The sequence below is a fragment of the Mytilus trossulus genome, chromosome 3, assembly GCF_036588685.1.
Source record: "Mytilus trossulus isolate FHL-02 chromosome 3, PNRI_Mtr1.1.1.hap1, whole genome shotgun sequence".
NCBI lineage: Eukaryota > Metazoa > Mollusca > Bivalvia > Mytilida > Mytilidae > Mytilus > Mytilus trossulus.
In genome coordinates, this window is record NC_086375.1 from 22,675,613 (window position 1) to 22,702,696 (window position 27,084).

Below are 27,084 nucleotides of genomic sequence, written 5' to 3' on the forward strand. Positions count from 1 at the left end.
TAAATAAATCTAATTGATAAAATTGAGAATAAAACTGCTTATGATTTGTTTAAAAATCTGAAAGTACTGACAACTAATGCATGCTTAGAAATAATGTTCCAGATACTTCTTGAATTTAAATTCAAATTGATCACCTGGTTAAAAATCAGCCCATATTTTGCATCCTAGGTTATACTTTTTCAGTCATCCTGAAATTGAATTAAGCATATAACAATATACTTATTTGTATAACTTTCAGTCAACCTGCCATGTTTTGTATTTTCCTATAGGATATGTTTTTCATATTATTCAAATTATTTGTTTGCAGTCAAACTTCCATGTATTGTCAGTGACTGGAATGAATGGTCTGCACCTGATGCTACAGGCTCCTCATTCAGATGGAGATTTGTTGTCAGACCAGCAATCAATGGAGGACAAGAATGTCCAGATCTCATCCAGGGCAAGAAAGGTAGGATCATAAAATTATGTGTTCAAAGATATACATGGCTAGTCAGATTTACACAATTTTGAAGTAGTTAACTCTTGACTATAATATTATAGGCAGATGCTATATCACTGACTAAATTCAATGAGCATAAAAACTAATTTTTAGAAAACATGTTAACAACAAATAAGGAATTTAAAAGTGTCACAATTGGGATCCAGCAAGATTTTTTTTACAGAAGTTGTTATACAGTTTAAAAACAACAGTGCTGAAAAGAATCTTGTTATACATGTACTAGCTAGCAACCCTTTAGGAATCAAACTATACATCTATGCTTTATCAGTACATACTAAAGCATTTATTTCTTGTTCCATACTCCTTGCCATTTAAATTATTTCCTTTGATATCAAACAATAACCATTGTTTCTGTCTTTTCAACAGTACCACTTCCACTTATTGTTGGACCATGGAATGCATGGGCAGCACCTGATGCCACTGGAACCACCTTCAGATGGAGATATGTATTACGACCAGCTATCAACAAAGACGAAAAGACACCAGAACTCATTCAGACCAACAAAGGTAAATTGACCTTATTTTCATTTTTTTCATGAAAAATATGAACTGAAAGTATTAACAACCAATGCTGTGAAATAATGTACTAACTACTTCTTAAATCTGCCATTTCAAACTAGTTATCTGGACAGCTGATATATTGCCAGACAAAAAAAGTTTTAGAATCATGCAGTGCCCACGGTGTAATGAGAATATTGCAATGTTGGGTCCATGATTAATTTTTTTTATTTCACAAGAAGACTGGAATTTACAATGATTTGAGTTTGAACAAAATTTAATAAACTCTACATTTAAAAGTCAATACATTACTTTTTCAATCATTCTGAAATTAAAATTAAGCATATAACCTTATTTATTTGTATAATTTTCAGTCAAACTTCCATGTATTGTATCTGACTGGAATGAATGGTCAGCACCTGATGCTACTGGCTCCTCATTCAGATGGAGATTTGTTGTCAGACCAGCCATCAATGGAGGACAAGAATGTCCAGATCTCATCCAGGGCAAGAAAGGTATGATGATTTTCCATAGATGATTTTCTATAGATATATATGGCTTGTCAGATTTACACAACTTCAAAGGAGTTATAACTCTTGACTATAGGTTTCATTTCTGTAAATATATAGACAATACAATTTCCCATAGGTACTTCTTGATCACTTAAACTGTACCACATTTATGATGAAGTGTTTAACTCGTTGTCTCTCTTTTTTACAGTACCACTTCCACTCATTGTGTCTCCATGGAATACATGGGCAGCACCTGATGCCACTGGAAGCACCTTCAGATGGAGATATGTTGTCAGACCAGCAATCAACAAAGACGAAAAGACTCCAGACCTTATCGAGGCCAAGAAAGGTAAAGAAACCTTAGCGTTATCAAAGTTTAGCCACTTTTGCACTATCTTCCTATTGGGTAATGTATTCATATATGATGGCTTTGTTCTATTGGAAAATACCAATGACTTCTTTGCTGCAAGGGATTGTTAATATAAAAAAAAAAAAAAAACAGTCAATGTAGTGTAATGTAAATATTGTTACCATGCAATTCCAATAGTACAAAAAAATAAACTACAAAATTATTTTCAACATAGTTTCATTATCTCAATATTTACAAACTTGTTCAATAACCCATTACCCTTTAAGTAATTGTCTAATTTGTATAATTTTTAGTGGTTCTTCCATGTATTGTGTCTGACTGGAATACTTGGTCTGAAGCTGATGCTACTGGCTCTTCATTCAGATGGAGATTCGTAACCAGACCAGCAATCAACGGAGGAAAAGAATGTCCAGACCTCATCCAGGGCAGAAAAAGTATGATTAAATGTTCAATGTTCTTAAATGACTTGTCAAGTTTGTAACACATTTTCAAAATTGAATTAACTCTTGATCATAGTTTTTGTGATACTAGTTCAGCAGTCAAACTGAGTATCTCTTCTATAGTAGTTCATAATAATAGATTTATTTCTAGTTAGCTACCATTTAAATTATTCCCTGTAGTATCAAACTGAAATTATTGTTTCTCTCTTTTTAACAGTACCATTGCCACTCATTGTGGGTCCATGGAATACATGGGCAGCACCAGATGCCACTGGAAGCACCTTCAGATGGAGATATGTATTGCGACCAGCAATCAACAAAGACGAACCAATTCCAGAACTCATTGAAGCCAAGAAAGGTAAATTGATTTTATTTTTCGTGGTTCTTTTAAAATAAAGCTGAAAGTATTGACCACCAAAACAGTAAATATGTACTAGCTTCATCTTGAAACTGCCATTTCAAACCAATCATCAAACTTTCAACGTGCCAAGTATTGTATTTTTCATTAAGCTTAATTTTTTCATAATATTCTTATTATTTATTTGCAGTCAAACTTCCATGTATTGTCAGTGACTGGAATGAATGGTCAGCACCTGATGCTACTGGATCTTCATTCAGATGGAGATTTGTTGTCAGACCAGCTATCAATGGAGGACAAGAATGTCCAGACCTCATCCAGGGCAAGAAAGGTATGAATATAAATAACATTTTCATAGCTTTCATGTTAAAGTTTGTGATAAGATCTGTTTAAGAGGAACCACTACATTAGTGCATGCTATTTACTATCCAGTTATTTAACTGTTGGCATATCTCATTTCTATTGAGTTATTTTACCATGCCCCCTAAGTCATGGTTTATTGAAATGCAATGCTCAGAGATAAGTTTGTGATATGGTTAAGCACAAAGGAAACCACATGCTGTAAGTCAACGATACTTAGCATGCCGTTGTATAAGCAGCTGTTGATCTCATTTCTGCGGATGTTATTTGGCATTAGAATAATTCCCTATGATACCACACTGAACTATTGTTTCTGTCTTATTAACAGTACCACTCCCACTCATTGTGTCTCCATGGAATACATGGGCAGCACCTGATGCCACTGGAAGCACCTTCAGATGGAGATATGTTGTCAGACCAGCAATCAACAAAGACGAAAAGACTCCAGACCTCATTGAGGCCAAGAAAGGTAAAAACATCTAATTTACTTGATTAAGATTTTAAAAAGATTACAGTATTTACCAGTTTTGCAGTTGCTTCACAATGGATATAGTATTTATGCCTTAGAGCTTGATTTTCTCAATATATCAAATTAACCAATTTTTAACAGTAGTCTGAACTAATTGTTCTATTTTCAGGAAGTAGTGATTATTAATCTGGTTTCTTGCAAGGGATAGATTGTTATAGACTAAAAAAGTTGCAATATTAATGTAATTACTGTAAATATTGAGATCCTTAGGGGAAATTTTTGTTACATACTTATATGTTAAAGAGTTGATAAGAAGTTATACAAACTATATACTAAGGTGTCAAGCAGGAACTTTAAATCATGCTTAAAGTGCAGCATATCATATAGCCATCTTTTCTTTACAATTTTCAGTGGTTCTTCCATGTATTGTCACTGACTGGAATGAATGGTCCGCAGCTGATGCTACAGGCTCCTCATTCAGATGGAGATTTGTTGTCAGACCAGCAATTAATGGAGGAAAAGAATGTCCAGACCTCATCCAGGGCAAGAAAAGTATGAATTTAAAAAACCTATGTACAATAAATATACATGTCAAGTGCATGAGAATCAGTTTACTTGTGACATATGTTGATAATTGTGTGCCTTGATTGTTAAAGATAAATCTTCATAAAACCAAAACTTAAGTCTGATAAATGGACTATCAAAGTCTAAGTCAAACCTCTGTTTTAAAATAAATTTGGCTGTTAAAATTAAGGTTATTCCAGTTTAATACTTGTTTCACAGGTACTGCCATTCAAATGTTCCCTACGATATCTAACTGAAATCATTGTTTCTCTCTTTTTACCAGTACCACTGCCACTTATTGTGGGTCCATGGAATACATGGGCAGCACCTGATGCCACTGGAACCACATTCAGATGGAGATATGTATTGCGACCAGCAATCAACAAAGACGAAAAGACTCCAGAACTCATTGAGACCAAGAAGGGTAAAAAAATTATATGCTAGTTATTCTGCCAATAAAGACCTGATAGATTGTGATAGAAACTGTTTTACTCTTATTCAACTTCTTCCTGTTATTGGACAATATATGTACTGAAATAAACTGCTCAATACAGTAGGAATTTTGTTGGAAGAAAATTGTTTCTGTGTTATTTAATATGTACCTTCCAATTCCAATGGTTTCACAATCTCTAAATTCATGCGTAAGTGGGAATCTTTTTTTTATCATACTCAAATTACATGTAAATTGCATTATAAATCTTAAACTTCTTTGTAAAACTTTCAGTTCAACTTCCATGTATTGTAACTGACTGGAATGAATGGTCTGCACCTGATGCAACTGGCTCTTCATTCAGATGGAGATTTGTTGTCAGACCATCTATCAACGGAGGAAAAGAATGTCCAGACCTTATCCAGGGCAAGAAGGGTATGTTTGCTAATAACATTTTCAATAGATACACATCATAAAGTATTGTTACTATACAAAGAATCATTTGTCATAGGACTGTTTTACATCTGTATTTTTTTTTTTTTATTTTGTCATACATATTGGCAATAATGATTCAAACTTTATGCATTTTTTGCAAATCTTCATAAAAAGCAAAAACAGGCTCTTTTTGAGATCTTGTCATTAACATTTAGCTAAGAGAAAAGGCTTTATGTAAAGACATTTTGCTACAAGACAAGTTCATTTATAAACAAAAAATTATATCTTTTTAAGAAGATTTCTTTTTCAGACAATAAATGGTTTATTTATACTGTACTGTACTTCTTTCCTGTGTACTGCCATTACAACCTTTCTATATGGTTATCAAACTAAAATCTTTTTTTCTGTTTTTAACAGTACCACTGCCACTCATTGTGTCCCCATGGAATACATGGGCAGCACCTGATGCCACTGGAACCACCTTCAGATGGAGATATGTATTGCGACCAGCAATCAACAAGGATGAAAAAACTCCAGAACTCATTGAGACCAAGAAGGGTAAATAAACAACATTTTATGGAGTACACAATGTGAAGCTGATTTTTATTTTATCACTTTTGCATCAGTAACTGTGTAACCTGAAATATGTATTTCTTTTTACAGTAAAGGTTGTTAACTGTTAACAAGAAACAACAGCTACATGAGATAAAATTATTGGTGTGTAAAAATTGGTGTTTTAGAGAATTCCAATTAAGGTTATTTGGCAGCCTTGTCATAAATGTGTTAATTTTGTCCTCTTGATATCATACTTAAATTATTATTTAAATGCATCTCAACTATATTTCTAATTTATACAACTTTCAGTACAACTTCCATGTATTGTCACTGACTGGAATGAATGGTCCGCACCTGATGCCACAGGCTCTTCATTCAGATGGAGATTTGTTGTCAGACCATCAATTAATGGAGGAAAAGAATGTCCAGATCTCATCCAGGGCAAGAAAGGTATAATTTATATAAATAATATGTTCAATAGATATACATTTTCAATAAATGACTAGGCACTCATTGAATCAGAAATCTTTTGGAAGTGCTATAGACATGATAGAAGAACTACAGTTAATTTTTCAATATCGGTAATGAATAGCGAAAATTTAAAAAAAAAATCATTATCATATCACAACCTTTTATTATGTCTAAATGAATTTCAATATTTCTTGCTCCATATGAACTGACAATTTCATAATGGTATCAAACTGAAATCATTGTCTCTCCTTCCATTTTACAGTACCACTCCCACTTATTGTTTCTCCATGGAACACATGGTCTGCACCTGATGCAACTGGAAGCACTTTCAGATGGAGATATGTCTTGCGACCAGCAATTAACAAAGACGAACCAATTCCAGAACTCATTGAGGCCAAGAAAAGTAAATATACCTTATGAGACAAGTTTGACAAGTGTTGCATTTGTTTGCAACTGGTTACTTAGGACAAGCAATAAACAGAATGTAAAAAGTATAAGATCTTATTGAAGGGAAGAAATGTAGCTAATACAAAATAAAGGGATGTGGTATGATTGCCAATGAGACAACTATACAAAAAGTCCAAATGACATAGATTTTTACAACTATATAGATTGCTGTTTTCAAACCTAGTTTAAGCTTACTGTTAGCATGGAATTGAAACTGATATATTTGATGCAGATTTTCTTGTTAGCTAGAAATCTTTAGATGGTGTCAACATGCTATTTTATCTGCTTACAAAATTTAGCGCTGAGTTATACTTATCTTTTTGTAAGTATAAGATATGTAAAGGAAAGATTGTCAAGATTCTTATGGTAGTTTTGGTCTTTTTGAAAAGTAAAAGCTCTATTGTTAATGACCATTGTTAATCATTACAGTACCACTGCCATGCATGGTGTCTGAATGGAATGAATGGACTGCACCTGATGCAACAGGAACTACCTTCAGATACAGATCTGTCACCAGACCACCAATCAACATGGACGGAGAATGCCCACCATTGATTCAAGCCAAGAAAGGTTGGTATACTTTCATTCATTTATATTTCTGTTATGCTGTATACCAGGGTATTCTTTGTCATTTTTTTTTTGGTGTGTGTTTTTGACCAATTTACTGTGTGTTGCACAAGTGAGAAAAAATGCCACTAAAATAAACCTGATGCGAATTTATTTTGGTAATAAAATTTTAAATGTAGGTTAAAAGACTACTTCTTGTAAACCAAGAATTTTCTAGAATGTTGTAATGGAAAAAGAACAGGTTTGCAAAATGATACTTAAATTATGTTACAGTAACACATGTTCTTGTAAGCATGTCTCTTATATCAAATATATTGCACCAAATTTTTTTTTAAATTTTATTATTGTAACTTTCAGTCAAACTGCCATGTATTGTTACCGACTGGAATGAATGGTCAGCACCTGATGCTACTGGATCTTCATTCAGATGGAGATTTGTCACCAGACCATCAATTAATGGAGGACAGGAATGTCCAGATCTCATCCAGGGCAAGAAGGGTATGTTTATAAACAAGATATACACACACATTTATTTCCCTTATTTCTAATGATTCTTGGAAAACGAAAATGAAGCAAAGATTATTACTTACACATTGCAAGTGACTCTGTACATAGCTTCAAATTGTTAAAACAGAGAGATATGGTATGATAGCCAATGAGACAAAAAATTAATAATAAAATACCGTACAAAGTGAGTTTAAGGAACTATAGGTAGCCTTAGTGCCTCAAACATTGATCAAAACATTATGTTTAGTTGGCCATAAAAATAACATCCCTGTCCACTTAGCATTGGGTTTGTATAAAATAATAAAAATGGTTTACTACTTTTTTCAGTACCATTGCCACTAATTGTGTCTGACTGGAACGTATGGTCAGCACCAGATGCAACTGGAAGCTCTTTCAGATGGAGATTTGTAACAAGACCAGCAATTAACAAGGATGAACCAATCCCACCACTTATCCAAGGAAAGAAAAGTAAATACTTTTATCATTATATATTAATACTATTGATATTGAAAAAGGGCTCAGAAAGTGGTTTATTAATAATAATCTATTACAGTAGATATTAAAAATGTTACTATCAAAATTTCTCAAATAAATCCTTGTAATAGGGTTATTATAGTTTTATCAACTTTCTAGTGTGCCTAATCGGAGAGTTTGAATAAGGTTTAGAATTAGAGAATAATGGGCAAAACAATCATGAATAAAAGAATAAACCCAGACATTCAAGAATAGACATTAATGGGATTATAAAATATAAACAATAGAGAATAATAGGGAAATGAACAAAGAGTATAGAAAAATGGTTTAAAAAATAAAGGAATAACTGATCTTTATAGTATATTGTTTCAATTTTTACAATAGTCTCGACCTCACCAAAAATAGTGATCTTCATCTATACATTATCATTTCAGTACCACTTCCATGTATGGTATCTGACTGGAATGAATGGTCTGCACCTGATGCAACTGGAACTTCCTTCAGATACAGATCTGTCACCAGACCACCAATCAACATGGACGGAGAATGCCCACCATTGATCCAAGCCAAGAAAGGTTGGTTTCTTTTGATTTTATAGAAGAATTTTAATTCTAAATTGTCTTTCACTATATTTATACTTCTTAAAACTTTTAAACAATTATAGAAACATATAAACAAGTTTTAGAATCAGCAATTATGAATTTGAAGGGAATAACAAAAAGAATCCCAAACCTGCATTTTTCAACTACATAATAAACAAAGCTATACTGAGATATATAATCAATTATTATAAATCTATTTTACCATTTCAGTCAAACTTCCATGTATTGTGTCTGACTGGAGCACATGGTCATCACCTGACGCTACTGGATCTTCATTCAGATGGAGATTCGTCACCAGACCATCAATAAACGGAGGACAAGAATGCCCAGACCTTATACAAGGAAGAAAGGGTATGTTTATTAGATATGTGCAAATAGTCTTGTCATGGGTGTGGTTGTTCTGATTTTTAAAGTTGTACAAAGATTATAAGGATATGCAAAATAAATTAAAATATAAATACACAAAAGGTTACTGTGACTTGATTGTAAGTATTTCTCCTTACCTTTTTAAATTGCCTGCTCCTCAATGAAATATTAGTGGTCACAATGTCATTGTGTTTCTCTTGCCATTTCAGTACCATTGCCATTGATTGTTTCTGACTGGAACACATGGTCTGCAGCTGATGCAACAGGAAGCTCTTTCAGATGGAGATTTGTCACAAGACCAGCTATTAACAAGGATGAACCAATTCCAGAACTCATTGAAGCCAAGAAAAGTAATACATAAATCTCATTATATAGCTTTTTATTTTATAATGAAATAACATAACTTTGAGATGAAGAATATCAATGAAAGTGTTTGCAATACTCTAGGTTATGTCAAGTTCCTCAAGGGATTTTGTGTCTTGAATTCTTGAAACATGTTCTTACTTTTTTTTTTATATATTTATCTAATATTTCTAAATAAGGGTAATCTATTACTTTCTTTGTTCTTATTCTTACAGATGCCTTTATTAACCCATCTTTTTTTTAAAGCATTGTGGTAAAAACTATATATTTTCATTTCAGTACCACTGCCATGTATGGTATCTGACTGGAATGAATGGTCTGCACCTGATGCCACTGGAACTTCCTTCAGATATAGATCTGTCACCAGACCACCAATCAACATGGATGGAGAATGTCCACCATTGATCCAAGCCAAGAAAGGTTGGTTTTCTTCCATTTATTGTACTGTATGTTAACTGATTATGACTATATTTACTGTAGATTTGAATTCAAACCTATTATCTCCCCTTTAATATATTTGATCTAGGTTATGCTCCTTTAGAGCAGGGTTCTAAAACTGTGTAAAATTTCACAGTTTTGTACATTCTCCTTTCATATTATTTGATGGACTATATATGTTCTTGAACACTGCTTGAAGGGACAAAACCTTAATCAAACATATCCAAGGGGAGATAATCAGATTACTTACTTTAATATTGAAATATTTTGTTTAAGTTTTGTAAAGCACAATTCCTCCAAAACTGTGAGAGTCATATTGATAAACCTTTACACAGTTTACATGAGGATGTATTATCCTTGCCCTACATGGTAAACAGAAAGCTGTTTCGAAGAGGACTGTAAAAAAATATAATTTTCATTTTATGTAAATTTTTACAGATCTAGTCTTCCTATATCTATTTTATACTTTAAATATACTTAATTATATGACAGGAAAGGGCTATCAAACACATATTACCCTATTAAATAACTTGTACATTATTACTTACTTTCAGTCAAACTTCCATGTATTGTTACTGACTGGAATGAATGGTCTGCACCTGATGCAACTGGCTCTTCATTCAGATGGAGATTTGTCACCAGACCATCAATTAATGGAGGACAGGAATGTCCAGATCTCATCCAGGGCAAGAAGGGTATGTTTATTATGAAAAAATATTTTCTCAAAGTTATCAATCATTATTAATTCACTGGTTATATATAATATATATATTTAATATAACATCTTAAAGTATGAAACTAATTTTGAAGTGAAAAATACTGAAATCATTCGGTTGAATTTGCTTAAAACATCGAGTTCTTTGCATATTTTTATGCGTCTTATGAAATGAGCGCTGTACTGATCAATACCAAATAAAAGAATTTTACAAGCATGGTACTTCTGCAAAATAATTTACTATCTATCAAAATTGTTTATCTTGACATTACAGTACCACTGCCACTTATTGTTGGTCCATGGAACACATGGTCTGCTTCTGATGCCACAGGAACCTCTTTCAGATGGAGATATGTGTTGAGACCAGCAATCAACAAAGATGAACCAATTCCAGAACTCATTGAAGCTAGAAAAGGTAAAGAAACCTAGTAATCACCATTTGTTTTACTTTGAATTATAGAGAGAGAGAGTTTTCACATACTAAGCATTTTTGTGACTGCATCTTACGATCCTTTACGACAGATAATTTAGCTAATCAGCAATTAATTCCATCTTCATGCCTAATATATCATGTTCTGAATTACAACTCTAGATTCCACTGAAGTGGAAAGGTAACACTAGGCCACTGGATACAAAGATTTTTCTAGCCTAAGTTCAGTTTAAATCAGCTGTATTTATAACAATAGCATTACGTGTTACAGTACTAAAAATTTTCACAAGACACATTTTTTCATAATATTTGCAATTGTTTTTTTGCAGTCAAATTGCCATGTATTGTAACTGACTGGAATGAATGGTCTGCACCTGATGCTACAGGCTCTTCATTCAGATGGAGATTTGTCACTAGACCATCAATTAACGGTGGAGCTGAATGTCCAGACCTTATCCAGGGCAAACGAAGTATGCTTATTTGAAATTTAACTGTGTTAATAATTGGTTAAAAGATAGAAAAAACATTACCATAAAACCTGATCTCCAAGGTTAGTTGAGAAAAAACCTGGTACATTTAGTCAAAAAAAGTTTTTGCAAAAGCAATGTTGTCTTCAACCATGTACAAGCAAACAATATTTCTCATAAACTTTGAAATGGAAGTTTTAAAATAGTTCATGTTTCATTATAACTTATAAATAAATGTTTCTCTTTTTCAGTTCCACTGCCATGTCTTGTCAGTGAATGGGTTGAATGGACTGCACCTGATGCTACAGGAACTACCTTCAGATACAGATTCGTCACCAGACCACCAATCAACATGAAGGGAGAATGTCCACCACTTATCCAGGGCAAGAAGAGTAAGTACACTCTTATTTTTAATTTAAATTTAAATGAAGTGTTGTTGAAATTTCATTTACCTTACAGCAATTAATTATGCTTCTTTGCCTAATGACCAAAAAAATGTCATTTCAAGATATTGATAAATAACTAATATTTTACACCCAAAAAATTGCTTGAATGTCTCACCTCAACCAATACAATTTTTGTTATAACAAAATGGATACAGATTTAAGTTACATACCATTTTGAATTTAAAGTTACTGGTTAAAAAAGGGAGATAATTCAAATTAATTTGCTCATTCCAGTTCCACTGCCATGCTTGGTTTCTGATTGGACCACCTGGTCTGCACCAGATTCAACAGGAACATCATTCAGTTATAGAATGGTAACCAGACCAGCAATTAATGGAGGAAAAGAATGTCCAGAACTCATCAGATCTAAGAAAAGTAAGATTTGTTTCTAAAAAGAATTGAAATTTCAGTTGAATTAAACTGCATTTGATCCAGTTACCATTTAAGTTATTTGAGTAAGTTATTTCATGTTATCCAGACTCTGATCATTTCTTCTTACTCCTCAATTATGTGTGCTTAGCAAAGAAGCAGCAAATTTTAAAGTCTTCAGTATGAATGACTATGGAACAAACCAGTGACTTAATTCCTACACCTGAGGTAAACAAACCACAATTCAGACACCATTGAAAATTCTTATTGTATCATTGAAGCCATTCTGACATATACTTAAAACATTTGTTTTATCTTTCAGTACCACTGCCATGTCTTGTCTCTGATTGGACTGAATGGTCAGGTCTTGATGCCACTGGAACTTCATTCAGATACAGAATGGTAACCAGGCCACCAATCAACATGGATGGAGAATGTCCACCATTGATTCAAGCCAAGAAAGGTATGTTGTTAGTTAAGGTCTTTCCTTTTTCTATAAGGAAAGACCTTACTGTATTTCTTCTGATTATTATTATTATTATTATTATTATTCTTTCCGCCAAACTTTAACGAAATTTCCCAAAAAAAGTACGCGACATGTTGAAATGATATTAGGTATTTAGTATCGGTTGACCAAAAGCTATCTTGTGGTGAGGGCACGACCCCGTAACATTTCTTTTATAGGAGTTATCTCCCCTAACACCAAAAACCTTGTTATCATTCTAACTCCATAACCATAATAGGTAGAAAAAAAAACAAAGGGTGGAATTTGTTCAGGAACAGACCCTTGTGCTTCGTTACAGACTTATTGGTAGGGTTATGCCCCTTTGAAAATTAACAAATTTCGGTTGGCCACTGAAACTCAGAAACTGTAAATTGTAGCCACCTAGGATCATCACCAATGATCATTAATTGACATGGACATGAAAATTGACCTAAGGTCAAAGGTCAAGGTCATGACCTAGATTTTGACCTTAGCTTGTTATCGGATTTCCTAAATAACCGTAAAAGATGGCTGATAAAATGTAACGGAGGAAATGTGTGTCTTGTTGAGATCTACATTTGTTATGTTGGGTTTAAAATCATTGGACCAACTGTTATGGAACTAGGGCACCAAAACTGTTTTTGGGGTCCGAAATGATGATTGTTTGCTTATAACCCAAAAGTGGTTAGAGATAGAAAGAAACTTTGAATTGCAATAATGATCAGCATAATAAGATCTACAAAGTTAGGTCAAGGTCAGAGGTCAAGTCCCTAGCAACGACATGAAACACCTTAGCAACCATATATTTTTGAACTTAGAAGGCTATGGATAATATAAATATGAAATTTTTAATACTGGAAATGACATTTTTGTCCCTAGCAACGACATATAAGTCCTTAACAATCACTTATTTTTTTCAACTTTAAATACTATGAATAGTACATATGACATTTTTAATACTAACAGTAATATTTTTATCCTTATGAATGATTTTTGTCCTTAGCAACCACTTGTTATGAACATAAAAGTCCTTAGAAACCATATATTTTTTAACTAAGAAGGCAATTAATAAAAGAAAAAAGGAAAGACCTATCAATTGTTCATGAACAATTGACTTTTAATTTTTTCTTTTTATTTATGAATTTCTGAAAAAATATAAAACCGGCTTATAATTTGTTAATATCAGACATTCTACAGTTGCATGGGAGTGTGGTTTTTGGAAAAGTTGGAAATATTATGTGGTAAATGGCTTCTATGCTCTACTTTTATTGAAGACTTCATGATTTTATTTTTGTATTATTTTTGCAGAACCACTGCCATGTCTGGTTTCTGACTGGACCGCATGGACCTCACCAGACTCAACCGGAACTTCATACAGTATCAGAATGGTAACTAGACCAGCAATCAACGGCGGAAAAGAATGTCCAGAACTCATCAGATCTAAGAAATGTTAGTTTTTATATTCAAGTTTTAAATTTCAGGCATTACTACTAATGTTCACAATAAAATTTCCACCAACCACAAAATTTAGTACCAACCAAAAGTATATCTCTATTGAGTCTGCATGTGTTAAAGTTATTAGTAATTACACAAAATTAATATCTATAATTCAAAAATTTCTTCACAAAGATGAAACTCTATACCCACAAAGAACAGTACACCCAGAAAAATCTTAAATCTATCTTGTGTATCATATTACCAATCAAACTATGAGGGGCCTCTTTTATGTTTTTTTATTGTTTTACAGTAAGTCTACCATGTATTGTAAGTGATTGGACCGCATGGAGTGCACCTGATACCACAGGAACAATCTATAGATTCAGAATGATGACCAGACCATCACTCAATGGTGGTGCTGAATGTCCAGACTTGTTACAATCCAAGAAAGGTATGATTTTAAAAAAGGCTACTGCGCCAGACCCTCATGGGTAGTCAAAGTTATTAAAAATAAATTGTGGTTTGAAAAAATGTTCAATACATTTGTAAACCAAATTTTACTTTCTTGTGATAGAAACTAGTAAAAACATTTATTATTGAATATTATAGCTCTAAAAATTGCCTGTTTGTATGGTTTTTGTAAGAAATTTCGATTTTTGTTGATATTTGATCATCTAATGTATGTATTATATAAAATGGGTAATTCTTTGAGCATTTAAAATTGTTTTTTCCCCCTGTACATATGAAATCAAGGAAAAATTGGTATCCAACAAAAAAAAAGTGAATTCTCTGTGCCTGTTTTTCTTTAAATTAAGACTCTTTCTGATTGGATGGTTTTTAATTTTAAAGTACAACTACCATGTATTGTAACTGACTGGAACGTATGGACTGCTGTTGATGCCACTGGAGTCTCCTACAGATACAGATACATTGTCCGACCATCACTTAATGGTGGCGCTGAATGTCCACCACTTATACAGTCCAAGAAAGGTGAGAGTTGTTTCACAAATGATTGTGTCTGTACATGGAAAGAGGTACAAGGTGGTTGTCAGAATAATGTGTCTTAGTTGGGTGACTTGTCTCCTTTTGCAATGTTACCATGGGAAGTAGCAAGGGGTTTGGGGCACTAAATCTTTACTATATATATGCCGGAGCCTTCTAATACTTCATGTTTAAGAAATTTAAAAGTTTTCTTTTCATAGCAAATCGATTTTTTTTGTCTACCTGACACATTTCATTGCTATACTTTTGTTTTGAGAGCACGGATACAATGTTTGCAGAAATATAATGAGTTAATTTGACTAACATCTGGTTCACCTTGTCAACACAAAACTGCTACAATTCCCTAAAATCCTTATTTTTACAATTTTTCTTCTTTTAGTACCACTACCATGTATTGTTAGTGAATGGACCGCATGGACATTACCAGACCAAACTGGAACAAGATATAGGTACAGAATGATGCAGAGACCACCACTTAATGGAGGAAAAGAATGTCCAGATCTTGTACAAATGCAGAAAGGTAGATATATATATATATAAAGAGGACAGATTATAAATAATTCATGCTTCATGAAAATACAGTGACAATTTTCTTAAAGTGTGCACAGTATCAGCACTTCCTTTCTTATATACCGTAGTTTTGATCAGATTGCTTTTATAGGTTTTTTGGTAAAAAGTTATAGATTTTGTCTTTTCTGCATATGGAAAAGTTTGTCAATTCAAAATGTCATTACGTTTACATGCAAATTAGATAAAAACCTTGACAACAGTTGCTTCATTACTCTACAGTTTTGTTATTTCATTATTATTTTATGCAGAATGGATTTTTTTACTTCCAGTATTTAGCTTTAATAACACAGACAGAGGTAGAGAGTTGGAAAAATATACTCATGTCAAAAATAACCTTGATTGTTTTTATTTTTGCAGTACCACTTCCATGTATTGTAAGTGACTGGACCGAATGGAGTGCACCAGATGCAACTGGAACCTCATACAGAAATAGAATGGTACTCAGACCTCCACTTAATGTTGATGGAGAATGTCCACCACTTCTTCAATCCAGAAAGAGTAAGCCTCATTTTATATAAAGAAAGATTTTCACAAATTTTAATACATTACCCTAAGTTCTGTTTATTTCAAATTGAACTCATATTTTGTGGAATCCATTTTATATGAAAACACATTATGTAGTTATCATCCCAGTCTTGACAGTGAAAAATATATGGTCAGATCAATTCATATGAATTTGTACTATGCATGCTTTTTCAATTGAAATTGTGACATCACAATGCATTCTTTATTGCACAAAAACACATAAGACAAGGATACCCCTTTTAAAATAATGATATTTGGTTAAACATGTATTATACATGCATTGAAGACCTGTTGGTGACCTTCTGCTGTTGGTTTTTTATTTGGTCGGGTTGTTGTCTCTTTGACACATTCCCCATTTCCATTCTCAATTTTATTAGGTTTAATTATTAAGATATGAAAAGCTGCAAAATACAGTTTTTATCTTCTATTGGTAAGATTTGTCACAATTTATTCATTTATATCAAAGTATATTATTCATGGGTTTTTTTTAAAGTTAAAAATTCACTGACATGTATGTAAGAAATCATGTGCAATTGTTTCTTTTTCAGTCAAACTCCCATGTCTTGTTTCTGAATGGACCGAATGGTCTAAACCAGATCCACAAGGAACCAGAACCAGAACTAGAGGTGTAGTAAGACCAGCATTGAATGGCGGACAAGAATGTCCAGAATTGATCCAGAGAGACAAAGGTTACTAAGGAGTCATTGTTAACTTTTAGTGTAAACTGTGTTTGATATAATGTTGATTTTCAGGGAATATAATTATCATAATATACAGATGGGAAAAAAACTGAATTTTCACAGCAGATTCAAAGAAACTTAAAATGTGTATAAAAATTCATGATTTTACTTGATTTTTACTTATTTGGTTAAATAAGCTTTTGCGACAATACAATTCTGCTACATTCATTATTATTCTGCTGATTCATTATTATTCTGCTGATTCATTATTATTTGTTAGATACTTATTTTCTTGTCATCATTATTTTAGAACTAAAAGGTAATAAAATACAAGTATACAACAAACTTTTACATCTTTTATAGTTGAGGTAGTCTGTGTAGTATCTGAATGGGGCGTATGGAATTATGCCAACTCTGATGGAATTAGTAAACGAGAGAGAACTGTGATAATACAACCACAAAATGGTGCTGGCAATTGTCCACCATTAGAAGAAACAAGAAAGGGTTAGTATTAGAAACATGCTTACTGTTTTTGGACAAAAAACACCTTCACAACTTTTTTGTATTGTTTTGAAGACCTGGTACGGAACTTGATAATAGGTTGTACAGCTAAATTGTTTTAGTGTGTACCTAATGCAGTAAACTTAAGTTTGCTTATTGAACCATGAGTTCTCCATTAGCTATTGTAAATATAAAATACCAGTTAACTTTTTGGTACCTATCCAAAGATTTTATAAGCGAGTAGTAAAAGATATAAACAATATGGATATTATGGTTCACCTTGCCAGTTTAGTGGAATATAATCCTTAATCCTTGGATACTTATAAGAATTGTTTGAGGATTTCTTGAGTAGTGGTGAACCACAATTTCAAATATTTCAAATTTTTAACAAAAAGCTTATTTCCTACAGGCTGGTATGCACAAAAAAAAAACCAAGTATCCACAAAATCACACTATTTCTATTAAATACATGAAAATTTGTATCAAGAAAAAGTACTATTCAAAGGTAAATGAATATTGATTTGGGGTATAAATTAACAGACAGCAACACAACAAGAAAATAACCATAAGATATCTACTAAAAAGGCAACAAACCGTCTTCAACCAACATGCCAATATATAATTATGGCCCTTAATTTTCAGTATCTCGAGACTGTGTTGTAACAGAATGGACTTTTTGGACTGCACCAAACCAAGGTGGCAGATCAGAGAGAACAAGAGATGTACAGGTTGCACCACTTCATGGTGGAAAACAATGTCCTCCACTCAAAGAAACTAGACGAGGTAAATAAGACAGAAAAATTTCAGTTCTACTAGCAACAAAGTTAATTTAGAGCATTATTATGCCTGTCCAATACATTTATATGAATATGTGTATGAAAAAAGACTAATAGACTTGGTTTTCAAGAGTTTACAGAGTAATGAGATTGTGGCTAGGCAAAGGGGGCATCCAGTTTTTCCATTGTCAGTCTCTTTGTATGTACATACATACATTGTCCCAAATTGGTTTCTATTCTCTTGACTTTAATTTGCCTTACAAATGTTATGAATCTTATTACAATAAAAAAAACATTCAAATTTGGATGTTGTCACTTTTACAGTCTTTAGATAAGTCCCTTTATAATGGTAGTTGCAATTGGGGACATCATCTGTGTCATTCTCCACTTATTTTTTAATTGCTCATATTCATAAGTAAACCAGAAGTTTAAAAAGTTTGGTTGGTTAGACGAAAAGATTACTTCTAAAAAATATATTCTGAAGAAAAAGTCCTTTGGAAGTTTGGTATTAATTATTTTCACTTCTTACAACCTGATATTGGCTTTGTTGCAGTTGATACACCTTGTGTTGTAAGTGAATGGTCATACTGGTCCACACCAGACTCTAATGGAGTTTCAAAAAGAACAAGAGAAGTCCTAAGAGCAACTGTTGGTGAAGGTCAAGGTTGTCCAGATCTCCAAGAAACAAAACAAGGTAAAATGAACTTTTGACTATATATGAGTACTGAACTGAAATTTATTTCTTTACTTAATAACTGCCTGTAAGCTGACGAGAAGGATTGAGAGAAAGACTAACTATTAGCCAATAATGGGGGGAAATCCTAAAATTGCCTTAATTAACAGATGGATAAGTGGAGGGTACAAAAATTGAATCAATTTTTAGATAATTGGTAAGTCAAAATTCAAGTGGGGAAATTTTTAATATTTTTTAAATTTGCTGGAAAGTGCCATCAAGCAATCATTTAAAAAGATTTCTATATTTTGTAGTTGATCAACCATGTATTGTAAGTGAATGGTCATACTGGTCAACACCAAACAATAATGGAATTTCACAAAGAACAAGAACTGTCCTCCGTCCAGCTGTCGGTAATGGTAAACCATGTCCAGAACTTGAAGAAACAAAGGAGGGTAAGTTAAAACTTTCAGTAAGATGTTTCACAGAAGCCTTCAGGAAGTCTAGTGGTTGTCATTGATTGCCATCTGTCATGAATATTTTTGTCCCATGTCAATGTGATCTGTTAGTTTATTTTCTGTTGTATTCACATTCACATCTTTTAACTGGTGCTTTTAAAGAAAATATATATAATATAATTTTTTTTTACAGCAACATAGGTCCTCCACTATTTAGTATACTTGACTTAATTTGGGGGACTAAAAGTAAGGTATAAAGAAAATCAAGAATTCAAAAAGATGGATCTGCAAGTTATTACATCCTTCACTCTTGGTAGCATTACAAAAAGAGACTGATACATATTAAATTTACATTCATAACAAAAAGTTCTGGAATAAACAAACTCTGCATAATCAGATATACAACTTACATGTCATTGTCCATCATACCACATTTCCTTATTTTTTTTTACTAGATCAAGTTTATAATACATATGTAAGTAGCAGGTGCTTAAACTTATGAACCATGCTGAAAGGATGCATTCCTTTATAAAAAGACATAATATTACAAGAAACAAGTAAATTGTGAATTTTTTTTTAAAAAGGCTTTGCTCAATGATCCATTCAGGAATGGTTTTGCATTAAAATGTTTTATATTTCTTGAGGAAATATCTTTTTCATGGTTTACTCCTGGTTTGCCCACTTTTAATTCTACCAATTATCTATTAGTAAAGAAAACAAAAAAGACAAAAGGTTTAATGAGCATACAAAAGTATAGTCTGTTCCAACTTAGGTATATAGTTTGTAAGTGTTTTCCATATATTCAGGTTGGTTTTTTTTTCAGTGTATAGAAAAATTATTTACAAAAATCAAATATTTTCTCAAGAATTTAATATAAATTCATTCAACATACATACATGTACACAACAAATAACACGAAAAAATGATATTCAGTTACGAAAGTGTCTTAATAGTTCATTAGTTTTTGATAGTTCATTAGTTTTTGAATGATTTTCATGATAAAAATTAGATCTCTTTTATTGCAAACATATTTCAATAAATGCATAACATGAGGAAATATGTAAAATGAGGATAAATACAATCTTTTATAAATACATCAAAAGTCACAATAAACTATATTTACAAAGTCAAAATTTACAATATTTCACTTCATTGTTCAGTTCAAATGGAGAAGATAGGATGCTGTGTCAGAGTAAACTACCAAGTCTTGTTGGCATCGGTCTTTCGGTAGTTGGAGTCTTGTGTCTTTTACTCTTTATCGTCGTCATACTGGATAATGTTGCATTTGTGAGTGCCTGTGTCTTCCTTCAGTACCTTGCCGATCTCGTAGGTGTTTCGGCGGGCATGTTTGAGTCTCTTCTTAAGTTTGTTGTGCCATGGCATCCTTCCAGGTGATTTGTGGTGCGGGGTCCTTCTGTGTAATAGTGATTCCATAGAAAGCGGTAGCTTTCAACACAGAACTCTGTCATAATTATATTCTGTAAATGAAATTGTAGCGGTTTTGTTTTTAGTTTCTCCAATGTCTTCTAAAGTGCTCAGCCAAACATCCTCAACAAGGTGGGCGGAACAAGAAGTAGTACTGAAGCTTGTCGTATCAGTTGAGTAATGTCTTCATTTTCTTTATACAGGACTGTAGTCCATTTTTCTGTGCCTATCGCAAAATGCACTGGGTGAAGTGGAAGTAGAAGCATTTCTCATTTACTCTTGGCCACACTGTCCATGCTGCATTGTTGGTTGTCTCATAGTCATTAAATAGTCTTTCTGGTTGAAGTTCTAACTGGCGTTCTTAGCAATCATGATTATTTTTTGAAAGCTCTTTTATTGTTGTTGGTTTTTTTTTTTAAAGAAAATGCTAGCTTGGATGCAGATTACTGTTCAAATTGTGTCATATTCATAGCTTGGCTACTGAACAGTTCCATTTATATTCTAGTTGTTAGAATTAATTTGATATTTTTTATATTTAATTATTAGAGCTGTGTATTTTATTAAAATTCTAAGAATAAAGTTGAATAAACTTTTAAGTCAAAGATATTCAAATGAGATTTGGTCTAATAAATCTGTAGTTTCATTTTTTTACTTTTTACTTTTTTTTCAGAATATACCAATAATTAAAATTATTTGTTGATAAATTGGAATAATAATAAATTTTAAGTGCACATTTTTTCCTTTTTTTTTATAAATACAAATACATTTTCCTGTCAAAGAAATATAAAATATAGAAAAGTTTTGCACATTTTCCTTGATTTGATAGCAGAATATAATATTCTTTTAAAAATTTACAGGTAAAATAAAAGGTAAAAAATATGACTATAATTCAGATATAAACTATAATTGTTAAAACAACAATTCCCTCTATGTTTACATATACATGTAATTAAAAGTGGGCAAACCAGGATGACACCCTTTTTCATATGGCTTTGTTCAATTAACCAAGTCAGAAAATTACTAATTGATTTTGAGGTATTGAATTTTTCGAGGCATTATTCTTTGTAATGACAGATGTTTCAATTCTAAATTAACCTGCTGTACATTTCTGGAATAAAAAAAAACATCCACTCTTTGTTATCACTATGATTGTGCCTCTAGGTCACTTATATTTTTTCAAATGTTTATCTTTAGTTGGAATTGACTGTGTAATGGGTCAATGGACAAATTGGTCAGAGATGATTGAAGGAGGTCTAGTAACAAGATCTAGAAGAATAATGAAGAAAGGAAACCAATATGGAGAACCATGTGGAGAAACTGCAGAATCCAAAAAACGTATGTATTAATCAACCATAGGAAAATTTATTTACTAAAACAAATTTGAGTTTTATGATATTTGCCACACAGTAACAAATCAAAAAAATATCATTAAATGTGAGACATAATTAGTATTTCAACCACTTTCATATAATTATTTATATATTACTGATAATAGTATTAAAGAGAGGATGAAGATTTAAATCAAGTATAAAACATAAACTTTACGCATGGAAAAAAATGTTCTTTTACAATGGGCACAATACATGAGTTAATCAATTTGCTTTGTCAGTCAATTTGTATCCTCAAAAGCTGTTTAAGGATGTTGTCAAAATCACAAGCTTAATAAAACAAAATTGAGAATGGAAATGGGGAATGTGTTAAAGAGACAACAACCCAGAGCAGAAAAAAACTCAAGGCTACCAATGGGTTTGCGACACAGCAAGAAAATCATGAGAACTGTTCTGAATTTGTAGTAAAAAGAAGAAAGAACAAAAATAGCAACAAAAAAAATCTGAATTTACGTAGTAGTTAAAATATATATGTGATTTACTAATTTTACAATTGTTATTTGCAATATAACATTTAGATTAAAATTGTAATGCTACAACTGTTATTTATTTTCTAATATAGTTAAGATTGACTGTGTTGTACTTGAATGGGGAGCATGGACTGTAAATTCCATCACTGGTACATCAACCAGAAGGAGGGCAATCAAACAGGTTGAATTGAACGGAGGAAAACCATGTCCTAAAACATTTGAAACAGAAGAAGGTAAGGATCACTTACACTTAATTGATCACAATTAACTAGCTGAAAATTTTTGAATTTTCAAAACACTAAGGATTTTCTACCCCTGGATTAGATGTCCTTAGCTGTATTTGGAATTTTGGGTCCTCAATTTTTCTTGAAAAGGAGAAGGCTTACATAGGCTTTGCCTGTTGCCATATCCAATTCAATTTATTTGTTTAAAACATAAACTAATTTAAACGTAGTTCTGGCCAAATTAAATGATTTCCGATTTTACATTGCTGTCACAATCTTTTTATTCAGGTCTGATTTTTTTCAAGAATATTAACTACTGCATGATTAATCAATGAATGATTTGAGACTATTTAAAAATGCTACAATTTGCTGATTTCCATCTTAACAAATATGAGATGCATCAGAAAAAATCTTATTATCAATACCTTTATTTGTATTGCAGTTGAAATTGATTGTGAAGTAGGAAACTGGGGATCATGGGGAGCAGCTCATCCTAAGACTGGCATGAGTGAGAGAACAAGGAAAGTAATCAAAAATCCAAAGAATGGAGGCAAAGATTGTCCAGAACTTATTGAAAGAAAGAGAGGTTTGTATTCAACACTATGTGAAAAAAACTCTTCATTACTATTTTTCATACAAAAGCATAAATAAGCAAACAATCATGTAAGACCTTTTTATAAAAACACAACATATGTCATGCTATGTTGTTAATAACAAAAAAACAAACATTTAAAACCAAAACACCTTATTGATTTTTAAACATCTAATTTATTTTCAAAACTAACTATATAATGCAAACTAATTAAATTTGATTAGATTTTTATATTTGCACCTCCTTTAACTTGTGAACCCTGGTGACATGAGTCACATGACTAAAATTTTTACATTTGCACCTCCTGTAACTTGTGAACCCTGGTGACATGAGTCACATGACTTATTATTTTTAGTATTACATTTTGGGGAAGAATGAAAAGCATCCTTTGTTTCTTATACTCACATGGTATATAACTAAATAAGATAAAAGGTATCTTAAGATATGTTTTTTTCTATAATTAGTGAAGATTGACTGCCGTGTTGGACATTGGGAAGAATGGAGTGAACCATTTGGATTTGGAACAAGAACCAGAAGGAGACAGGTCACACAGCCACCAGCAAATGGTGGTGACAGATGTCCAGATTTAGAACAAGAGGCTCCAGCTGGTATGTTAATTCTTCTTTTTTTGTAACTAGTTATATATATTTAAGACATACACAAAAAAGGATTTTTTTCGTCCTTTCATTCCTTAATTGTATTTTGCTTCAGGCGAGTTGATACTATTTCAGGGGAGATAACTATATTAGTAATTATAAATGTTCTCATTGCTTTGTTACAAGTTCAATATGCCTTTACAATACAGTAGTGATGTATCATCACTAGACTTAAAATTTGATGATTGTGAAGAATATGCATCCTAATGAGTTAAGAAACAAATATTTGGTCCTTTAAAATTGAAACCTCATTTTCTTTCAAATGCATGGTAGACTGATTTTTTAGTCTATAAAAACTTTCTTATTTTACAGAAATTACTCCCGAGAAAACAGCAGAACACATTATCAAACACTTCATCCGAGGATATAATGGATCAAGAGATATCATGGTCATCGTAGATTCCTCTGGAAGTATAGGATTAAATTATTTCAAGAAATCTCTTGAAGACTTGTACAATCTGTTGTCATACATGTGTCCATCACCCGAACCTTACCAACCAAGACAGGGTCAAGGCTATAATCAACTTGGTATGATCCAATTCTCTACTGATGTACAGGACATATTCCACTTTGGCGAACACAAGAAACTTGCTGATATAAAGAATGCCATTACAAGCACTCCGTATATGGGTGCCACAACATGTACCAGCAAAGCATTGGAACATGTAGCAAACAACCATATGCCAAAGGGTAAGTCAAGTTTTTTTTATTGATAAACTTCATGATAATGTCATTTTTTAAGGATCTTGCTGTGCTTAACAAAAAGCATTGTTCTTTTATAATTACAATTGGGCAATTTTGTTCTATGTTGCAGTTTGAATTCAATTTAAACTTATATATAAAAAAAAATGTATCACATTGTTCAAGTGGAGTTTGCAACTAATTGAAAAAACTATTCTACCCATACAATGGCAGCGATTTGCTTTCTCTTTCCTGTGAGTATCACAATGATAGAACACATACTAATCAGGAACATTAAAATTAAATTAAAAAAAAGTTTTACTTATATGGAAATCTTAAAAAAAAAAAAAATGAATTAAAATCATAAGTATATTTTTAAGGTAGTACTGTATCAATCATAGCACAAATATATCAGTCATTTGAATCTTTTTTATAAACTTGAAAATTATATCATCCTTTATGTATTTTACTTGCAGCAAGACCAGGTGTCAAGAAACAGATCTTGTTGTTGACAGATGGTTTATACAACTGTAACAAGAAGGAAGTGACTGAAAGATTTGCTAAGGACTTACAAAAAATGGGTGAAGTGTACGGAATGATGATCGGTATCCAAGGACAACAAGGAAAGGATCTATTGTCTGGATTGGTTTCACAACCATTGAAAGACCATCTTTACTCATCCAGAGACTATAGAGAGTTTTCAGACCTTGTGCGTATCATAAAGAATATTCTGATTAGCACGGGTATGAAGTGTACTTCATTTAACTAATCATTTCACATTTTATGTATTGTTTTACCTAATAAAAGAGAAGGATATATTGTTATTGGCTGTTTTATTGATTGTTACAGGATTCATATAAAAGTATGTAATGAATAATATTGATACCAAAGCACTGATGATTTCCAACTTTTAAATAGTCTAACACCAGGAGTATGCATAAACTTGATCATAGATACATGTACTAGGATCACAATTTTGTACGCCAGACATTAGTCTAAAAAGATATCAGGGCCTTTTATAGCTGAACATGCGGAATGGGTTTTGCTCATTGTTGAAGGCCGTATGGTGACCTATAGTTGTTAATGTTTGTGTCATTTTGGTCTTTTGTGGATAGTTGTCTCATTGGCAATCATACCAAATCTTCTTTTTTATATCATTAGTAATGCTTGAATCAAAGAAGTTAAAAGGTCAATTTAACTAGGAAGTTAAAGATGAATACAGGGCTAGAAAATGAAAATAGTACTTTATGAATTTGGTGCGTCTATATCATTTACCTTCATCAGGATGGTTCAAGTTGATTAGATGATTTTGCACTATGAGGTTGGATTTTCTCAGATATCTTACTGGAAGCCTACTTATTGAAATTGAGGGACAATATACAATTGTGCTATAATTGTTACCTATAAGATCACAGAAAAAAATCATGTTCTATTTTGATATACAATAAAGAATTGCTGGATGCTAAGATTTAACCTAATAATGGAATCACAATTAATGCATTTTTACAAAAGCATGGACACTACAAATTGTTCTATATTAGACTGTGACAACCACCATTCCCTGTACAGAGACCAAAATATACCAAAAACAAAAATAAACCATAAAAAATATTCTATATCAGGACAGTGTTTGTTAAAGAGACCAAAACAAATGCTGTATCAAATTGTACAGAGATCACCAAACAAAAGATGCTGTAAACTGGTACAGTAACCATGAAATAAAATTGAGAATGGAAATCGGGAAGGTGACAAAGATACAACAACCAATCAAAGAGATAAAAAAACAACCAAAGACCACCAATAGATCTTCAGCACAGCAAGAAAATTCTGCAACCAAAAGCGTACAAATGTGTACTAGTTCAGTGATTATGGAGGCCCTACTAAACTCTGAAACATATAAATGAACTAAAACAAAAGTCATACAAGACTAACAAAGGCCAGAGTCTTCTGACTTGGTACAGACATAAAAACGCTGTGGGTTAAACATGTTTTGCGAGATCGGAACCCTCCCCTATATCTCTAGCCAATGTAGAAAAAACAAACACACAGCAATAAAAACAAACACTCAGTTTAAAAGAAGTTGGGGTCCTATGTCAGAATAGGTAACAAAAGAAACTAAGCAAAATAACAATGATACATACATTAATAATTAAAGGACTACTAGCAGATTCTGACATGCCAGCTCCAGACCTTAATTAAACTGCTTGAATTCACCAAATGAAAATCAAGCACAATCCCACCATTTGGGGTTTAGTATCAAAGCATCATAAATTATATGAGAAGAACATAACCTGTAACAGTGGTTGTATAATAAATATGTATTTCTGACTAATTTTTTCGTGTTCAAAAAACAGTAAACTTGTAAACTGGTACAGGGGCATCAAAATTGT

At 32.3% G+C, this 27,084-nt stretch overlaps 2 protein-coding genes across 7 annotated transcripts in view; both read left to right on the plus strand.

The window, feature by feature from the left end:
- The window catches only part of LOC134710539 (thrombospondin type-1 domain-containing protein 7B-like), a 33,239-nt gene extending 26,858 nt beyond the window's left edge, over positions 1-6,381 (plus strand). The window contains exons 32-45 of the mRNA XM_063570910.1: positions 308-448; positions 866-1,006; positions 1,372-1,512; positions 1,718-1,858; positions 2,173-2,313; positions 2,537-2,677; positions 2,868-3,008; positions 3,366-3,506; positions 3,918-4,058; positions 4,354-4,494; positions 4,795-4,935; positions 5,353-5,493; positions 5,800-5,940; positions 6,224-6,381. Coding sequence (XP_063426980.1) covers positions 308-448; positions 866-1,006; positions 1,372-1,512; positions 1,718-1,858; positions 2,173-2,313; positions 2,537-2,677; positions 2,868-3,008; positions 3,366-3,506; positions 3,918-4,058; positions 4,354-4,494; positions 4,795-4,935; positions 5,353-5,493; positions 5,800-5,940; positions 6,224-6,381 — 1,991 coding nt within the window. The remainder of the gene's footprint in view (positions 1-307; positions 449-865; positions 1,007-1,371; positions 1,513-1,717; positions 1,859-2,172; positions 2,314-2,536; positions 2,678-2,867; positions 3,009-3,365; positions 3,507-3,917; positions 4,059-4,353; positions 4,495-4,794; positions 4,936-5,352; positions 5,494-5,799; positions 5,941-6,223) is intronic.
- On the plus strand, positions 312-25,518 carry LOC134710563 (thrombospondin type-1 domain-containing protein 7B-like). 6 transcript variants are annotated; one of them, XM_063570933.1, is made up of 40 exons: positions 312-448; positions 866-1,006; positions 1,372-1,512; positions 1,718-1,858; positions 2,173-2,313; positions 2,537-2,677; positions 2,868-3,008; positions 3,366-3,506; positions 3,918-4,058; positions 4,354-4,494; positions 4,795-4,935; positions 5,353-5,493; positions 5,800-5,940; positions 6,224-6,364; positions 8,391-8,531; positions 8,769-8,909; positions 9,134-9,274; positions 9,567-9,707; positions 10,280-10,420; positions 10,715-10,855; positions 11,200-11,340; positions 11,589-11,729; positions 12,018-12,158; positions 12,475-12,615; positions 13,945-14,085; positions 14,384-14,524; positions 14,923-15,063; positions 15,455-15,595; positions 16,003-16,143; positions 16,719-16,859; positions 17,214-17,354; positions 17,994-18,134; positions 18,681-18,821; positions 19,115-19,255; positions 21,878-22,018; positions 22,634-22,774; positions 23,208-23,351; positions 23,822-23,965; positions 24,326-24,703; positions 25,171-25,518. In XM_063570933.1, the coding sequence occupies exons 15-40, from the start codon at positions 8,405-8,407 to the stop codon at positions 25,461-25,463; spliced, it is 4,047 nt and encodes a 1,348-aa protein (XP_063427003.1). In that variant the 5' UTR covers positions 312-448; positions 866-1,006; positions 1,372-1,512; positions 1,718-1,858; positions 2,173-2,313; positions 2,537-2,677; positions 2,868-3,008; positions 3,366-3,506; positions 3,918-4,058; positions 4,354-4,494; positions 4,795-4,935; positions 5,353-5,493; positions 5,800-5,940; positions 6,224-6,364; positions 8,391-8,404; the 3' UTR covers positions 25,464-25,518. The 6 variants fall into 6 exon arrangements, with proteins under 6 accessions (XP_063427003.1, XP_063427004.1, XP_063427006.1 ...); XM_063570934.1 differs by lacking the exons at positions 8,769-8,909; positions 9,134-9,274; positions 9,567-9,707; XM_063570936.1 differs by lacking the exons at positions 312-448; positions 866-1,006; positions 1,372-1,512; ... (9 more) ...; positions 5,800-5,940; positions 6,224-6,364 and adding exons at positions 6,844-6,978; positions 7,333-7,473; positions 7,810-7,950.
- Positions 25,519-27,084: the final 1,566 nt, after the last annotated feature.